Source organism: Canis aureus, chromosome 9, assembly GCF_053574225.1.
Source record: "Canis aureus isolate CA01 chromosome 9, VMU_Caureus_v.1.0, whole genome shotgun sequence".
Classification (NCBI taxonomy): Eukaryota; Metazoa; Chordata; class Mammalia; order Carnivora; family Canidae; genus Canis; species Canis aureus.
This window is the reverse complement of record NC_135619.1, coordinates 49,373,306-49,397,856: the sequence shown is the minus strand read 5'-3', so window position 1 is coordinate 49,397,856 and position 24,551 is coordinate 49,373,306. Positions and strand designations below refer to the sequence as shown.

Below are 24,551 nucleotides of genomic sequence, written 5' to 3'. Positions count from 1 at the left end.
ACATTTCCACCAGCAGTCTCCCAAACTTCCCAACTTCAACCACCATGCCCCAAACAGTGATCTCCCTTCCCCCCACATATCTGGTTCCTCTATGCTTCCTATACTCGTTCTCATCTGAGTAAGTTTCCCTGTAACACACCCAGTTTCTTAGGTCAGAAAATTGAGACAGTGTCTCATTATCCCCACACTCTCAACCTTTAAACAGTGGTCAAGTCCTATCAATTATTTCTCTACCATTCTGAAATTTCCACCTTGGCTTAATGATCCTTGTCTGTCTCCCAGTAGTGGCATCAGCCTTCTAACTGGCTTCCTGGCAGCAATTCTTGCACTTCTCCTTTCCCCTGTCCCCTATAAATTCTTTTCTTAGACAGCAGCTTCTTCCTTCCTTCCGACCTTCCTTTTTGATGATTTAAATCTTTATTTGTGCTTTCCTTATTTAAAAATATCTTTTCAACTTTCTATTTTGAAATGATAGTAGCTTCATAGAAAGTAACAAAAATATATTATAGAGAGGTCCCATGTGCCCTTCACTCAGTTTCCCCCAATGGTAACAGCTTACATAACTATAGTACACTCTCAAAACCAGGCAATGACATCAATACAAGTATTCATATTTTACCAGTTTCACATACAATACATGTGCATGGGTGCTTATGTGTGTATACATATGGCTCTCTGCAATCTGAGCACATATGTAACCACCACCACCATCAAGGTACCTACTGCTTCATCACCCCAAAGATCTCTTATGCTAAAGAAAGCTCCTTTAAAGCATAATGTGATCCAGTCACTGCCTTGCTTAAAACCCTTTAGTGATTTTAAAGCCCCAGATCATTAAATAAGTGCTATAGGTCCCTGTGTAATCTGGCTCCAGCTACCTCTCCAGCTACCTCTTCAGCTGCCTCCCAGCTCCCCCCACCAGCCCACCTAAGTCCTCTTCATCTTCCAGGTATCAGCTTTAAAGATCTTTCTCACAAGATTTTCCCTGACATCTCTGACTAGGTGAGCTTCTCCTGTGGTTTGTTTTCATTATGATTTTCCTTCATGGAACCTATGACATGACTGTAAGTATGATTGTAAGTAAATAGATACTCACGTAGCTTCTTAATTTGAGTTCTCTCTGACTGGACTGGAAGGACTTGGGTGACTTGCTCACCACTATATCTTTATTGTCTACAGCAATGACTGGGCTAGCAGGTGCTCAGCGAATCTTAAGTTCATGAGCAATTATAACAAGCCAGCTGGTTGTGGCTGGGATGTAGCCTGAGGCCATATAACTGGACAAAGTAGACTTGCATATATGGGTGTCTGTTCCATGGACTCATCTTTAACCTTGCCAAGGGTGGCCTGTCTGAGAACCTGGGCATGATGGCCCACACCACTCAGAATTTCAAGCTGGTGTTTTCTCTCTTCCTCCTATTCCAGTATTGTCTGAGAGATTGGAATAGAGAACCCTGGCCAGTGTCTTCTTAGGCAGATCTTTGATATGCTTTCAAGAATATCAGCTGGATGTTCATCTAAGCTTATTTCTCTTTGGGGTCATTGCCATGGTGTCACTTTGAGAGGGTTATTAGTTCAGAGCTGTGGGAGCTTCTAAGTTGGATGGTACCTGGTGAGTCCTTGAAAGGCTTTTAGATCTGCCCTCTCTCAATGCTTCCATGTGTTCCTTGCTAAGTGTCCCCCACACTCCCCACTGATGAGTCATTTCCATTGCCACTCTTATTCTCTCAGACAAGTCAGTGGGGTTTGCATTTGTGAAGCCTCATATTTGAAGGATCCTTATGTTGACTGAATAGGCGGTATGTTCCCAAATGACCACAATGTAACTGGCTGTCTGAATATTTGGAAGGGAGGAAATGGGGGTCTCCTGCTGTGATGTGGCTTTGCCAAGGGGTAATGGTACCATGTGGGGTCCTGACCATCTGTGGAGGGTACTAGGTTGGTGGGACTAACTTAACTGGTGTCTCCTCTCTTTAGTATCCTTCCTTAAAAACACATTTCCTTGTGTTCAAGAAGTAAGTGCATTGTGCACTATGTGGTTGGTTTGGCAGAGTAGGGAGCTTTGGAGAAGGGCGAGCCCCCAGCAGTAGGCAAAGCTCTCAGTTCTTTTGTGACAGACTCCATTATGGGCTTTGCCCTGGGTGTTCTGGGCAGATTCCTGCAAAACCTGGGAACATCATCCAAGTCTCTCTTCCCTGCCAAATAGGAGGTTGAGGGTCTTCATATTCTGCAGGTCATAGCTGTCACTCTGTGCTGGCATCTCTCTTTTGGGTGGGCTGTGGCTATGAAGTGAGTCCAGACCTTCAGACCAATCCTTGGGCTATGGACCACTAGGGCTCTAAGGTCACAGCTTAGTGTCCCTCCCTATTTGCTATTGGTTTGGCTACCATGATACTTGGGATGGAGAAGAGTAAGAACCAGTGGGTAGACCTGGTTGCTATGATGCTATGGTGCTGCATTTCTTTGCCCTGCGTGCCAGGCCACTCTCCCTTATAGTTCCTGTTATTGTGCAGGGTGCCGACCTCTGCTAGTCTCCTGGGCACGGGCATGGATTCTTTCCATAGCAGCACAGTGCTTCACAGTGCCCCTGGGCTCTGCCCTGGGAAACTTCATGTAGTCCCTCTGACCTCTTTGCCTGTGCCCAGAGGCAATGTGAACAACTGTGCAGGTCAGAAGGCCCAGCTCCAAATAGCTCTGATGTGTTGCTCCTGTCATGGTTGATGCTAGGGCTTGGGAAGAAATGCTGGTGACTTTCACAGTGCTGCCTTGTGCAGTGCACTCCACCGTTTCTTTTTCTTCCTCTCCAATCACCACTTTCTGTCCTCATCAACCGGTTACACCTTTAGGGGGACACATCTCTTAGGGCAAGAGGACTTGGATGGCATGTATCCCTGAAAAATGTTAATGCCATCTTTCAATGTTAATGCCTCAAAATGATGTAACTGCAGGTGGTTGTGAGGGGTGTGGGTAGGGCCCTGTTTTTTTTCCCAGCCTATGCTACCCTGCCTTCCCTCCAAGTTGGGCATGAATGCGTTTTTGGTTAAAGTGGTGTCAAGGGGCTACAGGTCAGATCCTCTGACCCTAATGCTGCCATTTCTGCTTCTTGCAGGTCACCCAACCTGCCTGCAGTTCACTCTGAATATGACGGAGGCTGTCAAGACCTACAAGTGGCAGTGCATAGAATGCAAATCCTGCATCCTTTGTGGAACCTCAGAGAATGACGTGAGTTTGGGACTTCCCTTGCGGGAGGGGGAAATCCAAGGATCTGGAAGTCCTTACAGGAGTGGAAAGGGGAGCAGGACTCTTGTCACTGGGGTCTAGGGGAAAATGTCAGTTAGAACCTCCCCCTTCTCTTTGCCTCCAGGACCTTAGGGATCCTTGCATCACAGTGACCTTGGGTGGTCTTTGTGCCTGCGGAGGGAGGTACAGGAGGTGATGGCCAGAGGCTGCCTCCCTGGCCATTTGCCCTTGAGGGTTCAGTGATCGACAGTGGTGCCCGCTTCTATGGTTGGGATGTACTCAACTGTTTACACCAGGTTCCAGAGTACCTGCTATCATTTGGTCTAAATGTTAACTGTAAAAAATGCAGAATTAAAAAACCCCACACATTCTGTTATGGACAATTTCAAACTTATGTAAAGGTACAGAAAATAATGAAACCGATGTATCCTATCATCAGCTTCAACTCTGATCAATACATGTCCAATCTTGTTTTATAAATACTTCCACTTCCTCCTACATAATTCCAATCATAATATCACTTTACCTGTAAATTTTTCATTTGTTTATCAAAAAAGGACTTACTTTCCAACAAAAATGAGAAAAATATTAACGTAGCTTAAAATATCAGCAATTCCTTAATATAATCAGACATCCGGTTAATATTCTAATTGCCATGTTGTCTTAAATGTTGCTTTGTCTTTAATTGTCTTAAATATTTTTTATTATAGCTTATTTATTTGAATTAGGATCCATATAAGGCCCATACATTGCAACCTGTTGATATGTTTTGGGGAGTGGGGCAGAGAGAGAATCTTAAGCAGGCTCCACACCCAGCACTGAGTCAGCCCAGCTGACACAGGACTCTATCTCCCAATGTGAGATCATGACCTGAACCAAAATCAAGAGTCAGATGCTTAACTAACTGAGCCATCCAGGCACCCCTATTTTTAAAGTTTCTTTTAATATGTAGGTTCCCCCTCCATTTTGCTCTGTTTTTTCCCTTTGATTTTTTTTGTTGAAGAAATCAGTTAGTTTGTTCAATAGAGTTTCCCAGGACTGTGTTTTTACTGAGTGCATGCCTGCAGTGGTGTTTGACATTTCCTTCTGTCTCTTCTATTTCTTACACATGGGTGTTTAGAACTAGAATCCTGATCAAATTCAGGCTCTTCCTCTCTCTCTGTCTCCAATATAAAAAAAAAAAATTATATATGGGCCTTGATTTGATTTTATATATAAACATATATAAAATTATATATATTATATATATCAAGACTACTTCATACATAGTGGTGTATTTTTCTTTATCAGGAAGTATGAACTGCATGGTATATCTCTTTTTTTGTGAAGGTATCAGCTATTGATGATCTTCAATGAGACGACTATTTCACTAAAGGTTGCAAAATATTATTTTGTAATTTCTTCTTTGTTTACTAGCTGGAGTAATTCTGCAAAGAGAAACTTTTCTAACCTTATATTTGGTTACTCTCAGGTTTAGATTCCATAGAAAAGGTTGGATAAATGCTTCTTTCCCTTTATCAGTTTCAAAAAATCACAAGGTAGTTGCAACACCTATTCATGAAAAGAAAAACACACTCAAGAAGATAGGATTGTGGGATACTCTTTTTTTAAAAAAAGATTTTATTTATTTATTTGACAGAGTGGGAGAGAGCACAAGCAGGGCGAGCAGCAGAGGGAGAGGGAGATGCAGACTCCCTGATGAGCAGGGAGTCCAACGTGGGGCTCAATCCCAGGACCCCAGATCATGACCTGAGCTGAAGGAAGACACTTAACCAACTGAGCCACCCAGGCACCCTGGGATACTTTCTTAATATGATAAACTTTTTATACCTTAGAACTAAAGCCATAATTTTATTTAATGAGGAAACACTAGAGGCATTTCTACTGAGATCAGGAACCAAGTAAGGATGTCCATTATTCCATTATTATTTACCATTATTCTAATGATATTAGCTAATGTGATTAGAAAAGAGAAATCAATTAGAGGTAGAAGAATAGTAACAAAGTAGCAAAACTTTATTTCACAAACTCTAATGGTGTATCTGGAAAACCCTAGAGAATCCATGATAAAGCTAACTCAAACTTTAAAGGTAGCAGGGTATAAAATTATTATACAAAAATTAATAGCCTTCATATGCACAAATAACAACCAAAGGATACAGTAGTAGAGAAATCCCACTTCTAATAGCAACAGAAGAAAAAATACTTAGAAATAAGCTTAATAGGGATCCCTGGGTGGTGCAGCGGTTTGGTGCCTGCCTTTGGCCCAGGGCGCGATCCTGGAGACCCGGGATCGAATCCCACGTCGGGCTCCCTACATGGAGCCTGCTTCTCCCTCTGCCTGTGTCTCTGCCTCTCTCTCTCTCTCTCTCTGTGTGTGACTATCATGAATAAATAAATAAAATCTTAAATAAAAAGAAATAAGCTTAATAATATGTAAAACCTATATGAAGCAAAAAAGATTTTTTTAAAGAAAATTTTAAAACACTTGAAAAAAACACAGAAGTAGACTTGAACAAATAGAAAGACTTTGTGTGATCTTGGATAGAATGACTCAATGTTATACAGATGTCAGTTCTTCTTGAGTTAATTTAGAAATTTAATTCAAACCTAATAAAAACACCAAACAATCAGACAAACTGATACTAAAATTCATATGGAAAAATAAACATGCAGGAATAGTCAAGAAAACACTGAAAACAACAAATTATGGGGGGAGACTACCAGATATTAAAACATATTATAAAGCCTCTAATTAAAACAGAATAGACAAATAGACCAATGGAATAGAAAAGGAACCCAAAAATTGACCCAGCTACATATAGACCTTTAGTATTAGGATAAAGGTTGCCTCTAAAATTATATTTTAATGAATGGTGCTAAGATAATAGGGTAACCATTTGGGAAAAGATAAAACTAGGTCCATATCTCATGTAATACATAATAAGTCTCCAAATGGACTGGGGAATCTAAATATAAAAAATAAAACTATATTAATGTTAGAAGAAAACATGGATAAATTCCTCTTTAAATATAAGGAAAGATTTTCTGTGACTTAAAATTCAGAAGCAATAAAAGAAAATATTGACAAATTTGGCCACATAAAAATTTGCATAGTAAAAAAACATGATAAAGTAAAAAGACAACTGACAAACTGGGAGAAAATATTTACAGCATATATTACAGATAAAGAGCTAATATCCCTAATATACACAGAACTCTGAAAATTTGAGGGATAAGGGACCAGAAACTTGATAGAAAATGGGAAAAAAACATGAAAGACAATTCACAAAAGATATAAAAATAGCCCTTAAACATTTGAAAAGAAATGGTTGATGTAGGGGAGTTGGCTTGGGGGGATGGGGGTAATTTGGTGATGGGCATTAAGGAGGGCACATGATGTGACAGGCACTGGGTGTTGTATATAACTGATAAATCATCGCACACTACATCTGAAACTGAGGATGTACTTTATGTTGGCTAATTGAATTTAAATTAAAAAAAAGTTTGAGGGCAGCCCGGGTGGCTCAGTGGTTTAGCGCCGCCTTCAGCCCAGGGCTTGATCCTGGAGACTCGGGATCGAGTCCCACGTCAGGCTCCCTACATGGAGCCTGCTTCTCCCTCTGCCTGTGTCTCTGCCTTTCTCTCTCTCTCTGTCTCTCATGAATAAATAAATAAAATCTTTAAAAAAAAGTTTGAACGCACTCAATTAAAGATCGCAAAGTAAAACAAAACTGGGATACTACTTCTTACCTGTAAAACTGAAAAAAAAGGTATGAGAATATATTCTCTTGATAAAGTTGTGGGAAAATTATTACCCTCATACATTGTCAGTGGGAATACAAAGTGGTACCACTTTTCTGTAGGGACATTTAGCAATACCTAACACTACTATGCACTTACTTTTTGACTTAGCAATGCCATCTATAGGAATCTATCATAAAGATATAGTGCTATGAAAATACATGTGCATAAAGTTATTCCTGGGTGTCACTGTTTATAATTATAAAGTTTTGGAGGGGACCTAAATGTTATGCAGAAAAATGGTTGAATAAATGATGGCATGGCTACACAATGGAATACTTGCAGCTATAAAAAATGAGGCAGATTTTATAGATTGATATGGAATAATTTCCAGTGTATTTCCAAATTTAATATTGTTAAATGTAAAAAGGAAAGACAATACCTGTATCTATAATATGCTGCCATCCTTGTTAGAAAAGTGTAAGAAAATATACATATATCTGTTTACTTGTGTCAAAGAAATACAGAAAGGATAAATGAGAAACTAAAGAGACTGGTTACCTACAGCAGTGGGTAGAAATGGGATAGAAGGAATGGGAAAACAGGTGTGGGATAGTAGGGATAAGGGAGAGATGGCACTTCTCTGAGAATGCCTTTTTTGTAGAGCTCTGACACATATGACCAAGGTATTATCACACATACCCTATTACAGGTAACTGCCAAAATCAACCAGGATGTGGGGGGCAGGGACTGAAACTGGAACATGAACAGTAGCAAATGAACCTAACTATAGCATAACCTACTGAAGCAGATAGCATAACCTAGATAGCATAACCATACTGAAGGGTGGAGAAGGAAAGAACTAACTTTGGTAACTTTAGAAAGCAGTACATGACTGTGTATTTTAAGGCTAAAGGCAGAAATGAGTGCATAAATGTTATACTTTATTTAGTAAATGTGTTTCTTACAGGCGTGTAAGCTAGTCATTCTGAAACTGCTTGATGTGTGTGCAGGTCTGAACTAATAATTATACATTGTGGTAATGAGAGCCAGTTTTCTCAATGTCAGAGAAAGAATAACCAAATAAAGGGGGAAGGAGAGACTGAATCCTATGATGTTGGGGTGGAGTAGGGGGTATCAGTATAAATTGATGATTTTTTTATATAACACATTGTGTATCTATATGCTTATAAATATATCTATAGCTATATACACGTATGCATACATATGGATAGACACAGAAATAAATATAGGTGTGTGTACTACACATACATTTACTTCCTAATTCTGGGCCGAGAAGCAATGATAACCCAGAAGCAATGGGATCCATGGTCCCCAGATATTGGTTTCTACATACCATTCTCCAATAAAACCTTTGGATTATCCAAAGGGACCTTTGGATAAATGGCTGATGCTAGGGCTAGAAAATACAAGAGGAGCCCAGAGCATCCTCTGGTACTAGAAAGTAGGGAAATGCATAAAAATTGATAAGTCATGTCTAAAGGATACAGGAACTAACTTGAAGGAACTCCTAATGACAAATCTGGGACAATTTGAACAACAAAATAAATAACAATAGTATTGAATTATAACACAAAGAACAAAATCCATAATGATATTTTAAAACTTTGAGTAAAAAATAGGGAAGAGTTAAACTGTTCCTCAGAGCAGAGTTACAATGAATAAATGTAGAGGAGAAAAGGAATATTTCTTCCTTTTCTCCTACATCACTCTTCTGGTTGTTGTAAGAAAGAACAATCAATTGATGCCAAAATTAGTGGGCAAAAGTATGGTTAGCAACAGAATATTTGCATAATCTCAAAGTATTTCCCTCACCAGATTACTTATTAATACATTACAAAGGGAAAAATTATGACATTATAGTGGAAAAACTGACAGCCACTACCTTAACTATATGATCAGAGTACTATTACTAGTAACAAGACATATTGGTATCAATGCCCCGATATGATGCACCGAGAAGGGCACATCTCTTTTGTAGTATTCTTGCCAAAAGTGCATACTGAGGGTATGAAAAAAGATCAGAAAAACTCAAATTGAGTGACATTCTACAAAATCACTGGCCTAGATTCTTCAAAAGCATCAAGGTTGTGAAAGATAAAGAAACTGTCATAGATTCAAGGACACTAAGAAAACATGACAACTAAATACAATGCGAGATCCTGGAGTGGAAGCTGGGAAAAGAGACATAAGTGGAAAAACTGGTGAATTTCAAATGAGGTCTGCAGAGTAGTTAATAGTATAATGTTACTGTAATATCCTGCTTTTCGTGATTGTACTATTGTAATGTAAGATGATGACATTAAGGGAAGCTGAGTAAAATGTGTACAGAAACTCTCTGTACCATTTTGTGACTTTCCCTGAGACTAAAATTATGTCAAGATAACAAAAAATAATGGGATGTTTCCGTAGCATCTTCCAAGTTTTTGTTTCTAAGTAGTATCTTTATGAACTCAGGGATTTAAACATATTTGATTTGTTTCAATCCACTACAGCTTAATTTGTCCTATATTTGGCCAGTGAGAATGTAATCAGGTTGGATCTTGAGTCCTTTTGACATGATCCCAATAGTATTTGGTGGTTTCCTTGCTTTCCAATATGTGAAAATATTTATACATTTCATGCCCGGGAGCTGGAACCAGCCATTTCTTCAAGGATTTCTGGTTCCTTTTAGTGGCCAATGATCTTTAGAGAACATAATAGGAGTGCTAGGGGTGCTAATTTTTACAGCAGTAGTCATTGTTTTGGGGCATTTTAAATGGAAAGAACTAGAAAATATGTTTAGTTTGTTTTAAAGATAGAATGCTGAATTTCTATGGATGCTTGAATTTATACTGATACTTCTAATTCATACCCAGGACTAATTGTAGGGTTTTTACTTAACTTCATTGATATTACATCTGTATTTTCTTTCAAGTATGTAAAAATTCTTGCTTCTTAGTAACAACATAATCACTCATTTGATACACACAGGTCTCAAATATTAATTCCACTATTACCACCAATAATACGATTGCTGGAAAGACACACACACACACACACACACACATTTTTGTTCTTAAAGTATATTTGACTAGGATTTATAGTCAAACTACTTGTTTTAAAGTCACTTGAGGAAATGCCTGGGTGGCTCAGTGGTTGAGCAGCTGCCTTTGGCTCAGGGTGTGATCCCAGCATGGAGCCTGATTCTCCTTCTGCCTATGTCTCTGCCTCTATCGGTGTCTCTCATGAATAAATAAATAAGATCTTTAAAAAAATAAAGTCACTTGGTCAACTATTTCCATAGTTACTTTCTGTGTGGTTATGCCATCAACTAATACATAATTAGATTCACTTGTTTCATTTTTTTTATTTGTTTTTAGGGACAATAACAGTGTGAATTTTGTTTTATGACTATGCAAAATATTTACTGGTTCCAGAATCAAATCTATTAAAATAAACAGGGTATTCAAAGAAATCTAGCTTCTATCCCTACTCTCACTCTATTCCCTCACTCCGCTCGTAGGTGACCATATAAAAAAATTATGGCTTGTCTTTTCATCCTATTTAAATATAACATATTACCTGTTTGTGTGTGTGAATACATAAGAATTCATGTGTATGAATCCATAAAAAAGAATGCATTGTCTTATACAATCATAACAGACACACCTGTTTTCCTCACCTTGCTTTTTCACTGGATGCCCTTGAGATTACTCACTCTACCACAATATATAGACATAATCTTAACTTCTTCCTACAGCTGCATAGTTCTTCACTAGTTTATTCAACTAGTCTCTTATTGATAGACATTGGGTTGATTCTGGTCTTTGGCTTTACAAATAGTATTAATACAGAGGCTTCTCATTGACTTGGCAGAGGAGTAGGGGAGGAGTTCCAGCAGTGAGGCTACTTGGCAGTAGGGTTCCTCTCATATATTCAGAGATTTACCCTGCACATCCCAGAATGGGCTTCCCATTCTACTGGAACCGGTTCTTGGGTACTTGGGCATAAGGGTACTTAAGTTATGTTTTTCATGGGCGTTAACACGAGCTGACTGATCTGGGTGGTTTTGACAGGCAGTTATCCTGAAAAGCACATGAAAAAGAAGAGAATGTGGTGCTAGACAACCATCAGCCCATGATAAATGTATTTAAATCCACAATACTTGATTTTTCTTTGGGGAAGTCTAACCCAGGGTATCCTACCTTCTTATATTTCTTGCATCAGCACTATAGCAGGAGTTATGTATCTTTAAGACTTTAGTAATACTCTTCCTGACAAGCCTCTCCCTATTTTCTGTTCCCATCCTAACTTGTTCGTCCTTGTATTATTCCTAAATCATATTGTAAAATAGCTTACTTAGCTCCAAGACAATGGTGTAACTTTTTTTTTTTTTTTTTTTTTGGAGTAAACTACTGTCCTGGTTTTCATCCTACCTCTCTGTGTGTCTCAGTTTCTTTTTTCTCTGCCTGTCCCTTAGAGTTGGTGTTCTCAAGGGTCTGTTTTTGGCCTTTATCTCAGTAACGTTTTTTGAGTCCTTAATTTTTCAGAAAATTCATGAAAGCTATGTACTTACTCTTTTCTCAGAAATATGTACATTTGTACCTATACCCAAAGTTGTGCATATAATTTCAAAAAGTTCATGGACATCCCTCCATGAGCTCAAATTCAAGGACATCTGTAACATACTCTGGGCTTCTTCTCTTAGGACCTCTATTATCATCTAATCACCAATGACCCCCAAACCCATATCTCATGATCAGGGATCTCTCCTGATGTCCAGCTGACTCCAGGGCATCTCCATTGCATGACCTGTAGATGTGTAGAACATGTCTCTAGCTGAGGTTGCCTTCTGGCTCCTGTAGATCTACTCTTTTTCCCATATCTCAATGGGTAGCTGTATCATCTGGCTTGCTGACCAAGCCACAACGTAGGGGATATTCTTGATTTCTTTGCTATCATTTTCTACATCTAATTAGTGATTTTCAAATGGGAACAAGACCCTTGTCTTTTCCCCATGCCACAGCCCTAGTTTAGGACACTATCACTGCTCACCTGGATGGTGGTAGTAGCATCCTAAGTGGTCTTCCAGCCTCTAGGACCAACCTGCCTCCTCCCAACCTGCTCCTTCTTACACAGCAGCTAGGGAGATCTTTCTAAATTCCACGTGTGACCAGTCACTCCTCTGTTGCTAACTCTTCAAAAACCTTCCATTGCCCTGTTGAAAGGTGTTAGTGTGATTAAAAAAAAAAAGTCTTTCATGATATCTCCTGCCTTATTGCTTGCTTGCTTCAATATCTACCTTTTCCAGGATTTCTGTGCTGAGGGGAGCCAAGGTGAGATTTGATGCAAAACTTAGTTTTGCAAAGTCTTATAAGCCATCTAGGTAGGTCCAAAGAATAGAGGAGAGCTGAACCTGGATAATGAGGAACAGATCACAAACGTGTAGCTACTGTGTGCAAGTTCTGAAGGAGATGTGGAGATGAGTTAAGACAAGGTTCTGCCCCAAGAGCCTTACAATCTGTAAAGGAGTAGACAAGGTATATTCCAAAGGAGCTATTCAAGAAAACAATTGTGTGTAGATATCTACCTCATGCCAGGCTTTGAGGCATAAAGGAAAATGCAATTAAATGTCATAAGAAAGAAAGAGGACTATGGGGATGCAAGGGGGAGAGAGAACTTCCATTTGAGCTAGATTAGTGACATTTCTGTAGGACAGAAGAGCTGGAAGACTTGAAGGGTGGGTAGGGAATGGTTTAGAAGAGTAGGGGTCAGGGACTGGGAGAGCGTCCAGGCAGAGGGAACTGCAGGAGCGAAGGTGCAAACTGCAGGAGCAACATTCAACACAGAGCTAGAGGGTCCTATTCTCCCCTGGGCTTCAACCTCCAGCCCCTGAGGACGCTTTGGGGATCTGAAAGGTGGCATCACATCCCATCCATTTCTCTGTACTTGCATAATGAAACCCTGAAGAGGTTCTGAGGTGTCATAGATGTTACGGTCAAGTATAGCCATTGCCCTTTTCACAGGTGGAAAGGGTGAGGTTAGGAGGAATTCAGTTAAAATTTGCAAACATTTAAAGTACCTTCTATGCACTAGGCAATCATTATGGGGAACACAGAAGTGCATAAAAGTGGTTTTCCTCCCTTACAGAAACATAGTTATTGGTTAGGGGAGTTCAGAAGTGTAAGGAATCTCTTTAAACATGAATGTGAGACAGTAAAGGAAGGCCTCTTGGAGGAGGTATGATTTGAGCAGAACCCTAACGTGGGGATAGGGTTGGCATAGTTGGGGAGACAGAGCAGGAATTTGCAGGTGTGGGCAAAGCACAAAGCATATTCAGGGGACAGGGAAGACTGCAAATGGGGCCTGGAAAGGAGCATTCAGGGAGGTGGGTCTGCATGGGAGAGGCTGGAGGAGTAGGGGGTGGCCAGACACTGGCCCTAAATAATTCATTCTCTCTCTCCTCCTCTCCACCTACTCTGTATTCCACCAGGACCAGCTACTCTTCTGTGATGACTGTGACCGTGGCTATCACATGTACTGTTTAAATCCTCCAGTGGCTGAGCCCCCAGAAGGTAATGATGATGATGTCGACTGTAGAAACAACAGCTACCCCTATCACTTAGGGAGCCCTCACTCTCGTTCAGGTCTCGTGCTAAGGCCTTTCCATGTCTTGTCTCATTCAATCATCACAACCCTATGCTACCATTTTACAGATGAGGAAATGGAGGCACAGTTCAACCCTCTGAAATTTCAGCTTGAGGACCAAGGAGATGTTTCTTGGTCATGCAGACAAAGCGGTGGGGAGGTGTCAGCTTCCAGGGGAACCAGCCCAGGCCTAGTGCTGCCAGTTATATCGCTGTCAAGGACAGTGGGGGTCTTTACAACAGTTCAGTGGATCGCCTCTGAACACTTAACTATTTTCTGAGGAGCGCTCACCCTCTGCCACGAGTTACAGACTCTGGCCCACTTTCAGGCCTGGGCCTCAGTCTCTGAACTGTGAAAGTCAAAGGAGAAACGGCACTTGCAGGAGTGAGGGCCAAGGGGTGGGGCGAAGGGCAGCTGGTAACTAGGGCATCTTGTTTCTTGTAGGAAGCTGGAGCTGCCACCTGTGCTGGGAACTGCTCAAAGAAAAAGCCTCAGCCTTCGGCTGCCAAGCCTAGGGCCCCGGGTCGCAGACTGTGACCTGCTGCTGGAGAGGCTGAGGCAGAGCCCACTTCACACCGGATCAAGTCCCCACTCCCATCTATCCAGACAGACCGACTGTAAGGAACACCCGTGGTCATGGAGGGCATGGACATGTGGAACCGAGAGGGTGAGGTGTCTGCTTACCCCCTACACGCAGGTTCCAGTACTTCTGTCAGCCCCTCCTTGCTTCCACCAGAAGGATCTTTCACGTTTGAAGAACACCCCTGGCCCCGGCCCTGTGGAACCGCCTCACATTTACCCCGGCCCTGGTTCCCATTTTAAGGGAAGCTGTTTTGTGACCACCGATCAGTCACTCACGTGTAGTTTGGTGTTTTCTATCTATTGTGTTCCAAGAAATCTTCACGCAGCCTCCCGCCTCCTGCTTCAGCTCTTTATCCTGAACTCAGCAGAGGGACAAAAGGCTGTGGAGAAGTTGTTATTTATTACCAGCCTCCCTGGAAACTTCTAGACTCGGAGTCGGGAGGCCATCCTGACGATGAAAATCCCTCTTTGTTCCTTGGTCTCTGTGAAGAAGAAAAGCAGTTTTCTGGACCCCTTGCAGATACACCTAGTGGTGTCTGCAGCCAGGGGGGTCCCCTGATGGGGCTGGCGAGGGAAGTAGAAGTGCTGAGGGGTGGGCAGAGACATTGGGAAGAAAATTCAGAGGCCCTGCCACAGCCGATCAGTAGTTGTTACCCATCGGGAGTGGCTTTGCAAGGGGTCAGGCTTTTGGGGTTCCTTGACCTTCGGAGCTGGGACATCCTTGAGGTGAGACAAGCCACAGCCTATGGCGGGGGAGGATGCTGAGGCTCTGCCTCCCAACCAGCCCGGGTCTGGAGCTTTCCCTGGTGGGACTCAAGAGCCGGGAAGGCGGGTGAAGGCTGCGCAGTCCAGAATCTGCATGTCGGCACAAAGGACTGCAGCTCTGCAAAGCCCTTCAGTACTGTTTTGGCACCACAAATTCCTTTTCCCAAGTAATTTCTCCTTCTACATGGTGTGTGTTTGCCACTGTCTACTGACACCGGACTCTGGAGATTTTAGGACGGGGAAGAGAGGATTGTCACCTAAACAAATAACGGGGTGATGGGGTGATTTATGATCACGGTGGCAACGGTACAGAATCCTCAGCTTGAGGGCTGCTCTTGGCCCCCCCCCCCCAAACTCCCCAATTATGTGCCGGAGTCTTGTTTTCCAAAGATGTTTTGAGAAGAAAGAGGTGGGAGGCTGAGCTTCCGAGAAGTCTGCGTTGGAAGTCAGCCCCGAGGGCGGGAGCGGCCCGGGCTGTCTTTGAATCTCGGTGGCAGTGGCAATGGCAGCAGCACACAATAACTGACACATTTCTGGAAAAATCATTTGCCCAAAGGGCAGGTCTCGGCAGCGGACCCTGGCGCATGCTCGGCTTCCCTGAAATCAGCTCCGTCCCCGTGGCCCGGCCCTTCCAACAAAGGCCGAGGTTATTTTTACTCCTCCAGCTCCCGAAGAAGCCCCTGGGGGCTCGGGCTGGTTGGGCCACTTCTGCCCGCCTGTCGCGTCAGCTCCACCGCTTGGCAGGAGCCTCCCTCCTGGGCTAATTGCTCTTGGCCAGTGGACCCGGGGCGGCCTGGCGTGGGGCCGAGCCACGCTGGACCCCCCAGTCCCTTGCAGGGTGACTTGTGGCAAGAGACGGGGTCATCTCCTGAGGGGGCCTGTGGCCTCCAAGGGAGCTACACGCCTCCCTAAAGATCTCGTTTAAAGGGCCCCGTCCAGATGGGATTTTCATCTTCCTCACCAGATACTTCCTTCCGCCTCCTGGTCGGGAAACCTGTTTGGGATTCCGGAGGTCCGGGAGGGCTTGGGAAGCTGCCGCACCATCTTGTCCCCTGTTTACCCAGTGGTGTCACATCAGAGGAGCAGATTTCGTCTCCCAACTGCTCTGGCTGGCTGTCCTCCCACAAACCCCAAGTGGGGTGTCCTCAAAGGCTGATTATTGGTTTTGAAGATCACTTTGACTTGATTTTAGAAAAAAAGTTAGCAAAATGTTCCCAAATGCCACAATGGCTTCAAAGTTTAAAAAGCAAGTCTGAAACCCCTAGCTGTCGTCCTGCTACTTGACAAGTCCTCTTTGGAGTGTGTACAAATTCCTTCCCCACCTCAGTGCAGATGTTGGGGTGGCCCTGTTCTACCTCCATCGCACCTGCTGCCACAGAAGCTGTGAAGAGGGATTGGGCCTTGCGAGGGAGGGTGCTGTAACCCAGCAGTGGGGATGGGGTTGGGTGCTCCGGGCTCTGGAATGGACGTAAAGAGGGTCCAGAGTCTCCTTCCCAGTTGCATTCCCTATAGGATGGGTCCAACTTCTTCCCTTTTTGGAGGTCTCAGTTTCCCCATCTGGAAAGTGGGGATAGCAAAGCCAGCTTGTGGAACAGCACTTTTGGGGTACTGCAAGCAGACAAAACCTCCAGAGTCCCATTTATCACTTTTTGTACTGAAACAAGGAAAGGGATGGTAAACTTCCAACTGGTCTTTTCCTGAACCCCAGAGAATGAACTAGAATCATGGGGTGCACGTGGATGATCAGGGCTTGAACCTCAGTCTGCCCACCTATGAAACAGAGATAATAATACTTGCCCTGCCCATTCCACGGTGACATTGGGAGACTGAAGAAAGCATAATGTTATATAAATAACCACTGGAAAGCAGGGCCTTCCAAGGGATCCCAAATGATTTCTATACCCCCTTCTTGTGTGAATTAGCCAAGGTTAGATGCCTTCTCAGAATCTCCCTTTTGACCAAAATGGGTTTATGTTTTAGGGGCTAGGCTGCCTGTGGACAGAGCCAATAGGTCAAAGCTGTGACAAGGACCTGCGCGTGGGTCTCCTGTTGGTGGGAGGTGAGGGATTTACTCTGGGGTTGGGGATTTCAGAAAGAAGATTCTTGGGATACTCCCTTCTAGATCATCACGACCTAGAATGGGGAGCCACCTCCTGGAGAGGGCTATAATTCAGTTCAGTGTAACAGGCACTTAGAAACTTGGATGTAGAGCCCAGCTCTACTACTTTCTGGCTGGTTGACCTTGGGCAAGTGACTTCACCCGTCTGAGGCTCATTTTCCACATCTGTAAGGTAGGGAGATACGGCCCGTCCAGCAGATTGTTGCCGGGATTAGCACTAGTGCTGCTGAAGGGCCTGGCATGGGGCCTGGAGTGATGGAGGCCCCCGCACTGTGGTATCTCTCGTCACTGGGTCCAGAGGCCACCCGGTGGAGATAATGATGCCCTTGCCTGCCAGCTCGAGTCCCTAGAATAGCCAGAGTGCCTTTACTCTGCTTCACCCCAATATTGTGGCTCCACCTGGCCAGAGAGGAGATGAGGCTGCAGGATCCAGGCCAGAAGCTGAAACCCTCTGTGTTTGAAACCCCACTTTTGGGGCCTGCAGCAAATCCAGTGCAGGCGACATTGTGAGGATATCCAGACAAGGCCTCTGCTAGGAGACTGACATTCAGATTTCCTCCCCCCACCCCCCATCCCATGACTTAAAGCACCTAGAGCAGGAGCCGGGGGTCCCCAGGGCCAGGTGGGAAGGCCATGCAGGCTGCAAGGAGTGGCTGCTTCCCCAGCCCGCTCAGACGCGAGGCTGGAACTAGGGTAGTGAGCCGTGGGTGGGTGGGAAGGAGGCCAGATTCCTCCAGAGCTGGCGAAGATAACAGGTTTTAAGGTTGGGGGAGGGTTTGGATTTCACAGTGATGGTTTCATGATACCCCGGAGACTTACACTCGTGCTGCATTTTAGGCTTTGTGCTTTGAACACAGCACGATTCCTCCCGGCCCTCCCCTTTAAAAGTTCAGATATTTTAAGGACGAAAAATGAGATGATTATTATTACCTTTCCTATTGGGGCAAGTTTAGGAGACAGACCTGTGCTCTTGAAGAGAGATTACTGGCAACTTCAGGCTTTAGACTCAGAGGGCCCCTGGTTTCCTCTTTGAGTCTGTGGTGCGTGGGGGAGACCCCCTGTACCCCCCTGCTGGGAGCCCCAAGGACCACCTTCCCTGTCCCTGGGCTGGTTCTCAGCCTGCTACATGTGCAGGGACAGCAGCGTCCCTTCCTCTCTCACTCCCTGACACTCCTCCCCAGTGCAGGCCCCTCCTCAGGACGTGCCTGTGTCACCCCCACCCCACCCCCACAGGGAAGGGCTGGCTCCCTGGGCCAGAGCCATGCTCATGCTCCCAGCAAAGACGCCCAACATGCCACAGCTGACTCCTCTTCAGAGCTGTGCATTGATGTCACCTGTAGTGGGTTCGTTATTGTGCAGGAGGAGGGAGGAATGGGGGCCCAGAGGAAGGAGATGGGGAGGGTCAAAGGTCCTTCATGTCAGGCGAAGCCAAATGAAGAGAAGGGAGAGGAGGGCACTTGAGGAGGGCCCAGAAACCTGATTTACACTTCGAAGTCCTGGAGCTAAATACCTAAAGGATGTGGGGTGGGGAGGCAGAGTGCTGCCAACTGCTAGGGTGCCTTGGATGTGGGAGGATGAACAGAGCCCCCAGATGGACAGACTGGGGGCTTCCTTCGAGCCTCTCAGCAGCTGCTCTTAGGAAGGCCTGGCTGCGTGGCCCCCTCTCCATACTTTCTGCACAGGCTGCCGGGAAGAGAGGCCCAAAGGAAGCACCTCCAGGAAACGGTGATGGGGAAGGAGGGGGTCTGGGCCTGGCCCCGTCCTCCTCCAGTTGGTTTCCTAGAATGAATGGGGGGCTCCCTGTGTGAGAGGAAAGGTCTGGAAGTTGGTGGATTCCCAGGGAAGGCTGTCTCTGGGCTCTGAGTGAGGCTTGGCCGTGTCCCCACAGATGGCTGAGACCGGAGGTAACTCCCTAGGATCCTATGCGGCTGTGGGGTGGGCGGCGGGTTCGTGGATAACAGGGGGCAGAGGGTACAGGAATGCTTCTTGGTCAGGCCCTTTGTTCACAACTGCCTTCCTTTCTTTGCTTCAGTGCCTTGAAAGAGGGTCACTCCAGGGTTTCTCCCCTCTTTGGCCCCACCAAGAGAAGGAAGCGTTTGTGCTGATGGTGACATTTCCCAGGCCAGGCCAGAGGAAGGCAGGAACCAGGACTGGCAGGCAGCCAGAACCCTAGTCGACAGAGATATAAATACTAATGATGACCTCTAGCCCAGGCAGCGAGCAAAGTGGCCATTCAGGACGGCCCCAACCCACTCTGGCGCATACATGCTGCCGGGGTGGGAAGAGGGGGGGTCCCCGTAGGACTTGGGGGAGGCCCCTGAGCCCCTATGTTTCCCCTCTGCACCCTCTCCAGGTTATACTCACACCCACTGCATCCTGTTTGCCTGCCTCTCTGCATCTCCATTATTTCTATCGATGTTATCAATATTGATGATGAAAACAGAGACACACACGCACACACCCTTCACTTAACAAATGAAAGTGAACCTTCTGTGTTGCTCCAGGATAAGAGGGAGAACCTGCTTGTCACAGGGGATCTTTCCCTGCCGTCCAGCCAGGCCCACCCCAGGTCCCAGCCCCTGCACACTTCCGGGAGTTGTATGGGGAGCCTCAGGCTCAGAGGGCCACTGGCGCATGGACTCCTTCCCCTCTTCCCTCACTTCTGCTTCTTTGGGGAAACAGGTTTAGCAATGGATGTGGACTTGGAAGCAAAAGTCTCAATTCTGCTGTCAAAGGGATGAGCAGATTTTATGGCTGGAATTGGGATTGCGGTTCTTATTGACTTCGCCCTTTCGTGTTTACTCCCCGCCAAGACCTTGGTTCTCTTCTTGCATGGCCTCCCTCCTCCTTTCCTGCACCTGCCCCCCCTTCCCTCCTGCCAAGATGCTGAAGGGTGGGGTGATGATGAGAACAAGCAGCAGTACAAAAGGAAAAGAAAACTATATACCCTCTGTGTATTTTCAACATGTAGCTGAAGAGGCCTAAATTAGGTACTAGGGAAAAAGGAAGGAATCATTGCTAGATAACATGTGAGAAAAAAATAAAAAATAAAAATAAATAAAAATAAAAATAAAAACATGTGAGAGAATGAAACCATAGAATGGTTAGCTCAGAGCAGAGGAGGTGGGAGCAGGTGGCTGGAGAGGGGGTGGGGAGACAGCGAGCCCTAGCATCTGGTCCCTCTGGCATTTGGGAGAGCAGAGAAGTCACGCTGTGGCAGTAAATGGTCAGATGCTTTGGGAGCATTTGTGTCTTTGGCTGGGGAAAAGGAGAGATGTCCAACCTACTTGCTCACTACTCATATGCAGGTTTGCCCACAGGGTGTTTTTGCTCTGAAGGAAAATGAGCCCATTTCTTGGCCACCAAGAGGGATTGCTGGGCAGGCCGGTACTGGCTAAAATGCTTGGCAGGACACCCACTCTGTGCAGGGCAACATACTAGGTCCTATAGGGGTTAGAAAAATAAACCACATCCTGGCCCAGGCTTCAACCTGCTTTTGGGTTCCAAAATTACACTCTCCCATGGCATTCTGATCACATGTCAGGTAGTGGATCATCAGGGAAGGTGTGTGTCGATCTAGGTCCTTCTTTTTGTGTTCATGCATGTTCATGGATTGAAGATGAGCTGGCTAAAGTGTCCAGTTGTTTCTACTCTCTGGGGGTTGAGGGGAAGAACACAGTTGACCTCAACCTAGTTGCTTGTGTCCATCTGCCCAAGCACTGGCTGCCCTTGGAAGGTGACCATCTTTACCATGAACCTCAGCGATGATGAAGGGTTGGAGTGGGCCGAATGGCCAGAGGCAACAGAGGTCATGCCCTTCAAATGCTGGAGTGGGCTCCTGGGGTGGTGAGTGGGGAGGTGTAATTGGCAGGGCCTGATGAGAGCTGGAAAGTGACTCCTTTCACGGTCTTGTCCCGTCCCCACTAGAAAGAGCAGAGGAGAATGGTGGGATGAGGGCCTCATGCTCAGACTGGGTGAACTCCCCCGGAGACCCCCACCAGCCTGTCTCGGCCTCCTGCATGATTCAGGCGTGGCAGCAGGAGGTGGGCATGGGGAGGGGCCCAACGTTGGAAGCATTTCCAGCAAAGCTCGTGTGCCCACCTTTGGCCAGGTGCTCATCGGATCCTGACTTCATGCTTCAGTAGACCCACTGTTGTCTGAATCTATAGCATCAGGAATAAACCATTTGCTCAATCTCCCTTTTCTCTGCACATGTGACAGCCAGATTTCAGCTCCTCGCTATTCCCTGAAGCACTCACACTCACATCCTTCAAGCTGGATGCCTGGGCTCCGGGGAAGGCACGTATCTGCCCCGGTTGGGTGTTAGTGCGGAGCTGGCCTGAAGCATCCCTTGGTTTGTCTGCTGGGGGCTGGGGGAGTGGGGCGGGAAGGCTCCTTGGGGTCCCTGGACAGCACCTGGCTCCAAGGAGGCAGAATTTTGGTTATGTCTGTGAGAGACTCGGGGACATAAGGCTTTCATGATGCTGGGCTGCCAGGCTGGTTTTAAAGTGCTTGAGAACCTGCAGTGCATTCTAGGCTTTGACCCACTGCCCATATGAAAGCCTTCAGTTCTTTTGAACCGAGCCTCCTTTGAATGACCCTGATTCACCCTGTCTCTTGTGCTGGTGGCAGGGCAGAGGCAGTGGGGGGGGGCGGTCATTTGACTTGGATCCCGTCCAGGCCAGACTGGCAGCACCACTCCCAAGCAGCCGGCTTCAGACTCTGAGCCCACTGGTGCCCCGAGCTCCATGAGGGATGGACCCGGGAGCGGGAGAGCTCTGCTGGCCCCGTGGGCTTAGCCTGGAGACGGTCTCTCCTCCCACCTCCGCTTATGTAGACTGTCAGGCTGAGAACGGTCAGCTCAGACCCCCTCCCAGCCCGACGCTGACCCACTAGACCAATTAGGAAGCAGACACTGGAAAGGGAGACTGGCCTGTGCATGTGACACATGGACTGGTGCAGGTAGGTCCACCCACCGTGTGTATAGGCTGAAGGCAATTTTAAAGCCCAGTTTTGAGAACATTCTCTTTTGAGAGCCAAGAAATGGAGCATCTCTGCCCAGAAGCCAAAAGAAATTGCTGTCCTTCTAGTCGCTGGATGCCCTGCTGTGCTTCTCCTCAGGAGGAGGCTGGTTCTGGTGGCTTTGGTGATGACTGCCACCACATACGAAGCCTGGAGTTCTGGGTGCGCTGGGGTAGAAAGGATGAAGAGGTTCTTTACAAGGAGGTGCCTCCCCAGCTCCGCATAGGTTCTGGGAAGGGCACGGAAGCCCTTTGGTTGGCTCAGAGTTGGAGAAGTGTGGGAAGGGCTTGGTCTCTGCTGCTCTCCCTGCTGGTGAATAGACCCTGGGTGCCTTGCAGCCTCAGGAATTTACTGCCCTCAGATGGCTTGGGCTGTATTTGGAAAGGATAGCCCTGGAAATGTTCTAGTGACCTCCTATTGCTATGTCTCCACTGATATCTCTAGACCTATAGACATGATGAAACTCAGAGTCACTTTCTTCCAGGTATAGGCACGAGAGAGAGAAGCCTTTTCAATAGCTCATTGCCATCTTTCCAAAGTGCTTTCTTGTGTCTTATACTCTCTCACCCCACCCCAATCCCGCCCCAGCTTTTCTGAGACTCCTAGTCATACAAGAATGGCTGAGAGGGCTGGCCTTGGCGGTAGAAATGCCTGCTACCAAGGGTCTTCCTTTATGTTCCCTTGGACTCCCTCCCCATTTGACCTTGGGTTCCAACACTGCATTACCTCCTGCTGACTGGACAACTTAGGGTTTTTGCCTTGAGCTGCTCGGGGACATTGGACAGTATCCAGAACTGAGGAGGGCACGGCTTTCATGAGACTGGAGAGCAGGGCTACAGGCTTAGGAAGTTGTACGTAATGGTCTGAAGAAGAGATTCCCCATTGGCTCCTCTGAAAAGCAACCACAGCAACAGGCAAGCCAACAGAAGCCCCTTGCCCCACCCCTGACTCTTTCAGGTGTGATGTGATGTAGTCTCAGTGTGTAGGTGTGTGTGCACCCGTCTGCTCCTCCCTCCTGGGGTGCTCTCTTTCTCCCGTGTGTCAAGTCCCCCCTCTTTTGTGGCACCCGAAGTGAAGAGTGCTGTGCTGTTTCTGCCCTCTCAAGGGATGTATTAAGATCTCTCGTGTTTCAGTATTGGAGGGGAGGCAGTGCCACCTCTCCCACTGTCCGAAGGGGACACGCAGGTTCTGTGACTTCCCAGAGAGCTGGTGTACTGTGAAAGTTTCTAGGAAGATCTCCAGGTTGGAAAGAGCCCACATCCTGATTTTGGCTCTTCAGGAAGGCTGCCCCAGGAACCAGGACCCCTCCCTCCAGGACCCCTCCCTCCCTTCCTGCCTTTGCTCCTGTCCTGACCTGGTTCTGGGAGGAGGGCCTTGGAGAGTCAAGACCTGGAACCACCATAAGGTTGGCATCAAGCTGTCTATCTTGGGGCCCCCTGGACATCCCAGCCCCTTGCACGTTCACAAAGACTGAGTCACAGGCCCCGTCCCTTCTTTGCTGTGGTTAGTATCTTGTTCTGTGGTTGGTTAGCAGTGTTGATGACCTATGTAGCAAAATTTTTTTGTCTGCAATTTAGAGAATGTGTAAACAAATAAAAGGCTTTAAAACTCTTGGGAACTTTTGGTGATTTCCTATCCCCCTCCCCAAAAAACCAATTGGAAACATCCAGCTCCTGTAGGAGCAGGGCTTTTTCCCCTTGGGGTATACAGTAGGACTACACGTGTGCATGTCGTGTGCGCGTGCTTGTGTGCACGAGTGTGTGTGTGTGTGTGGGCGGGGGGGGCTCCAGAGAAGCCCTGGTGCTTCCATGTTTGCAAGCAGACTCCAGGGGCAATACGGTCCAGTCTGAGTCTCAGTCGCTGCTGGTGATGGAATTCTGACCCCCACTAGCTCTGGGGAAGAGTCAGTCCCTGCAGCTTTCGCGGGCACAGCGGGCAGCACAACCTAGAGCTTCACGGGAGGAGACCCCTTGGAGAGAACCCCCTGGAACTTCTAGGGGAGGGCAGGTGGATGATTCACAGATGACTCATGGCTGAGGTGGGGGAACGGGGTGGGGGAAAGAGAGGCCTCCGGCTGGGGGCCCATCTAGAAGCCAGCTGAGTCATTGGGCCTCCCTTCTCAGGTCAGAAATCGCCTTCCATAAAAGGCAGTGCGATGGCTGCCCTGAGCAAGAGCAAGGAGCGGGAGGCTTTAGCGAAGACACATCTGCCCCCAGAGTCTCCTGAGCCTGCTTAGCAACCGCGGTGAAGGAACAGTGGGACTCCTGCACCACGCAGCCCGTGGCGTCCTGAGGCCGCAAGCTAGGAGTCAGTCTTCTAAAAACAAATTTAAGACAAATCACATAAAGCCTGTCCCATGTGCCAGGCACTGAGGGTCCCCCAGACAAGACAAGGCCCTGCCCCTCACAGGGCTTACAAGCCAGACAGG

At 46.3% G+C, this 24,551-nt stretch overlaps 1 protein-coding gene across 2 annotated transcripts in view; it reads left to right on the top strand.

The window, feature by feature from the left end:
- DPF3 (double PHD fingers 3) overlaps positions 1 to 23,736 on the top strand; it is a 259,291-nt gene extending 235,555 nt beyond the window's left edge. For both annotated transcript variants that reach the window (XM_077909873.1, XM_077909871.1), the window contains 3 exons: positions 3,110 to 3,222; positions 13,481 to 13,562; positions 14,080 to 23,736. In XM_077909873.1, coding sequence (XP_077765999.1) covers positions 3,110 to 3,222; positions 13,481 to 13,562; positions 14,080 to 14,150 — 266 coding nt within the window. In that variant the 3' untranslated portion in view covers positions 14,151 to 23,736. The remainder of the gene's footprint in view (positions 1 to 3,109; positions 3,223 to 13,480; positions 13,563 to 14,079) is intronic.
- The last annotated feature ends 815 nt before the right edge of the window (positions 23,737 to 24,551 follow it).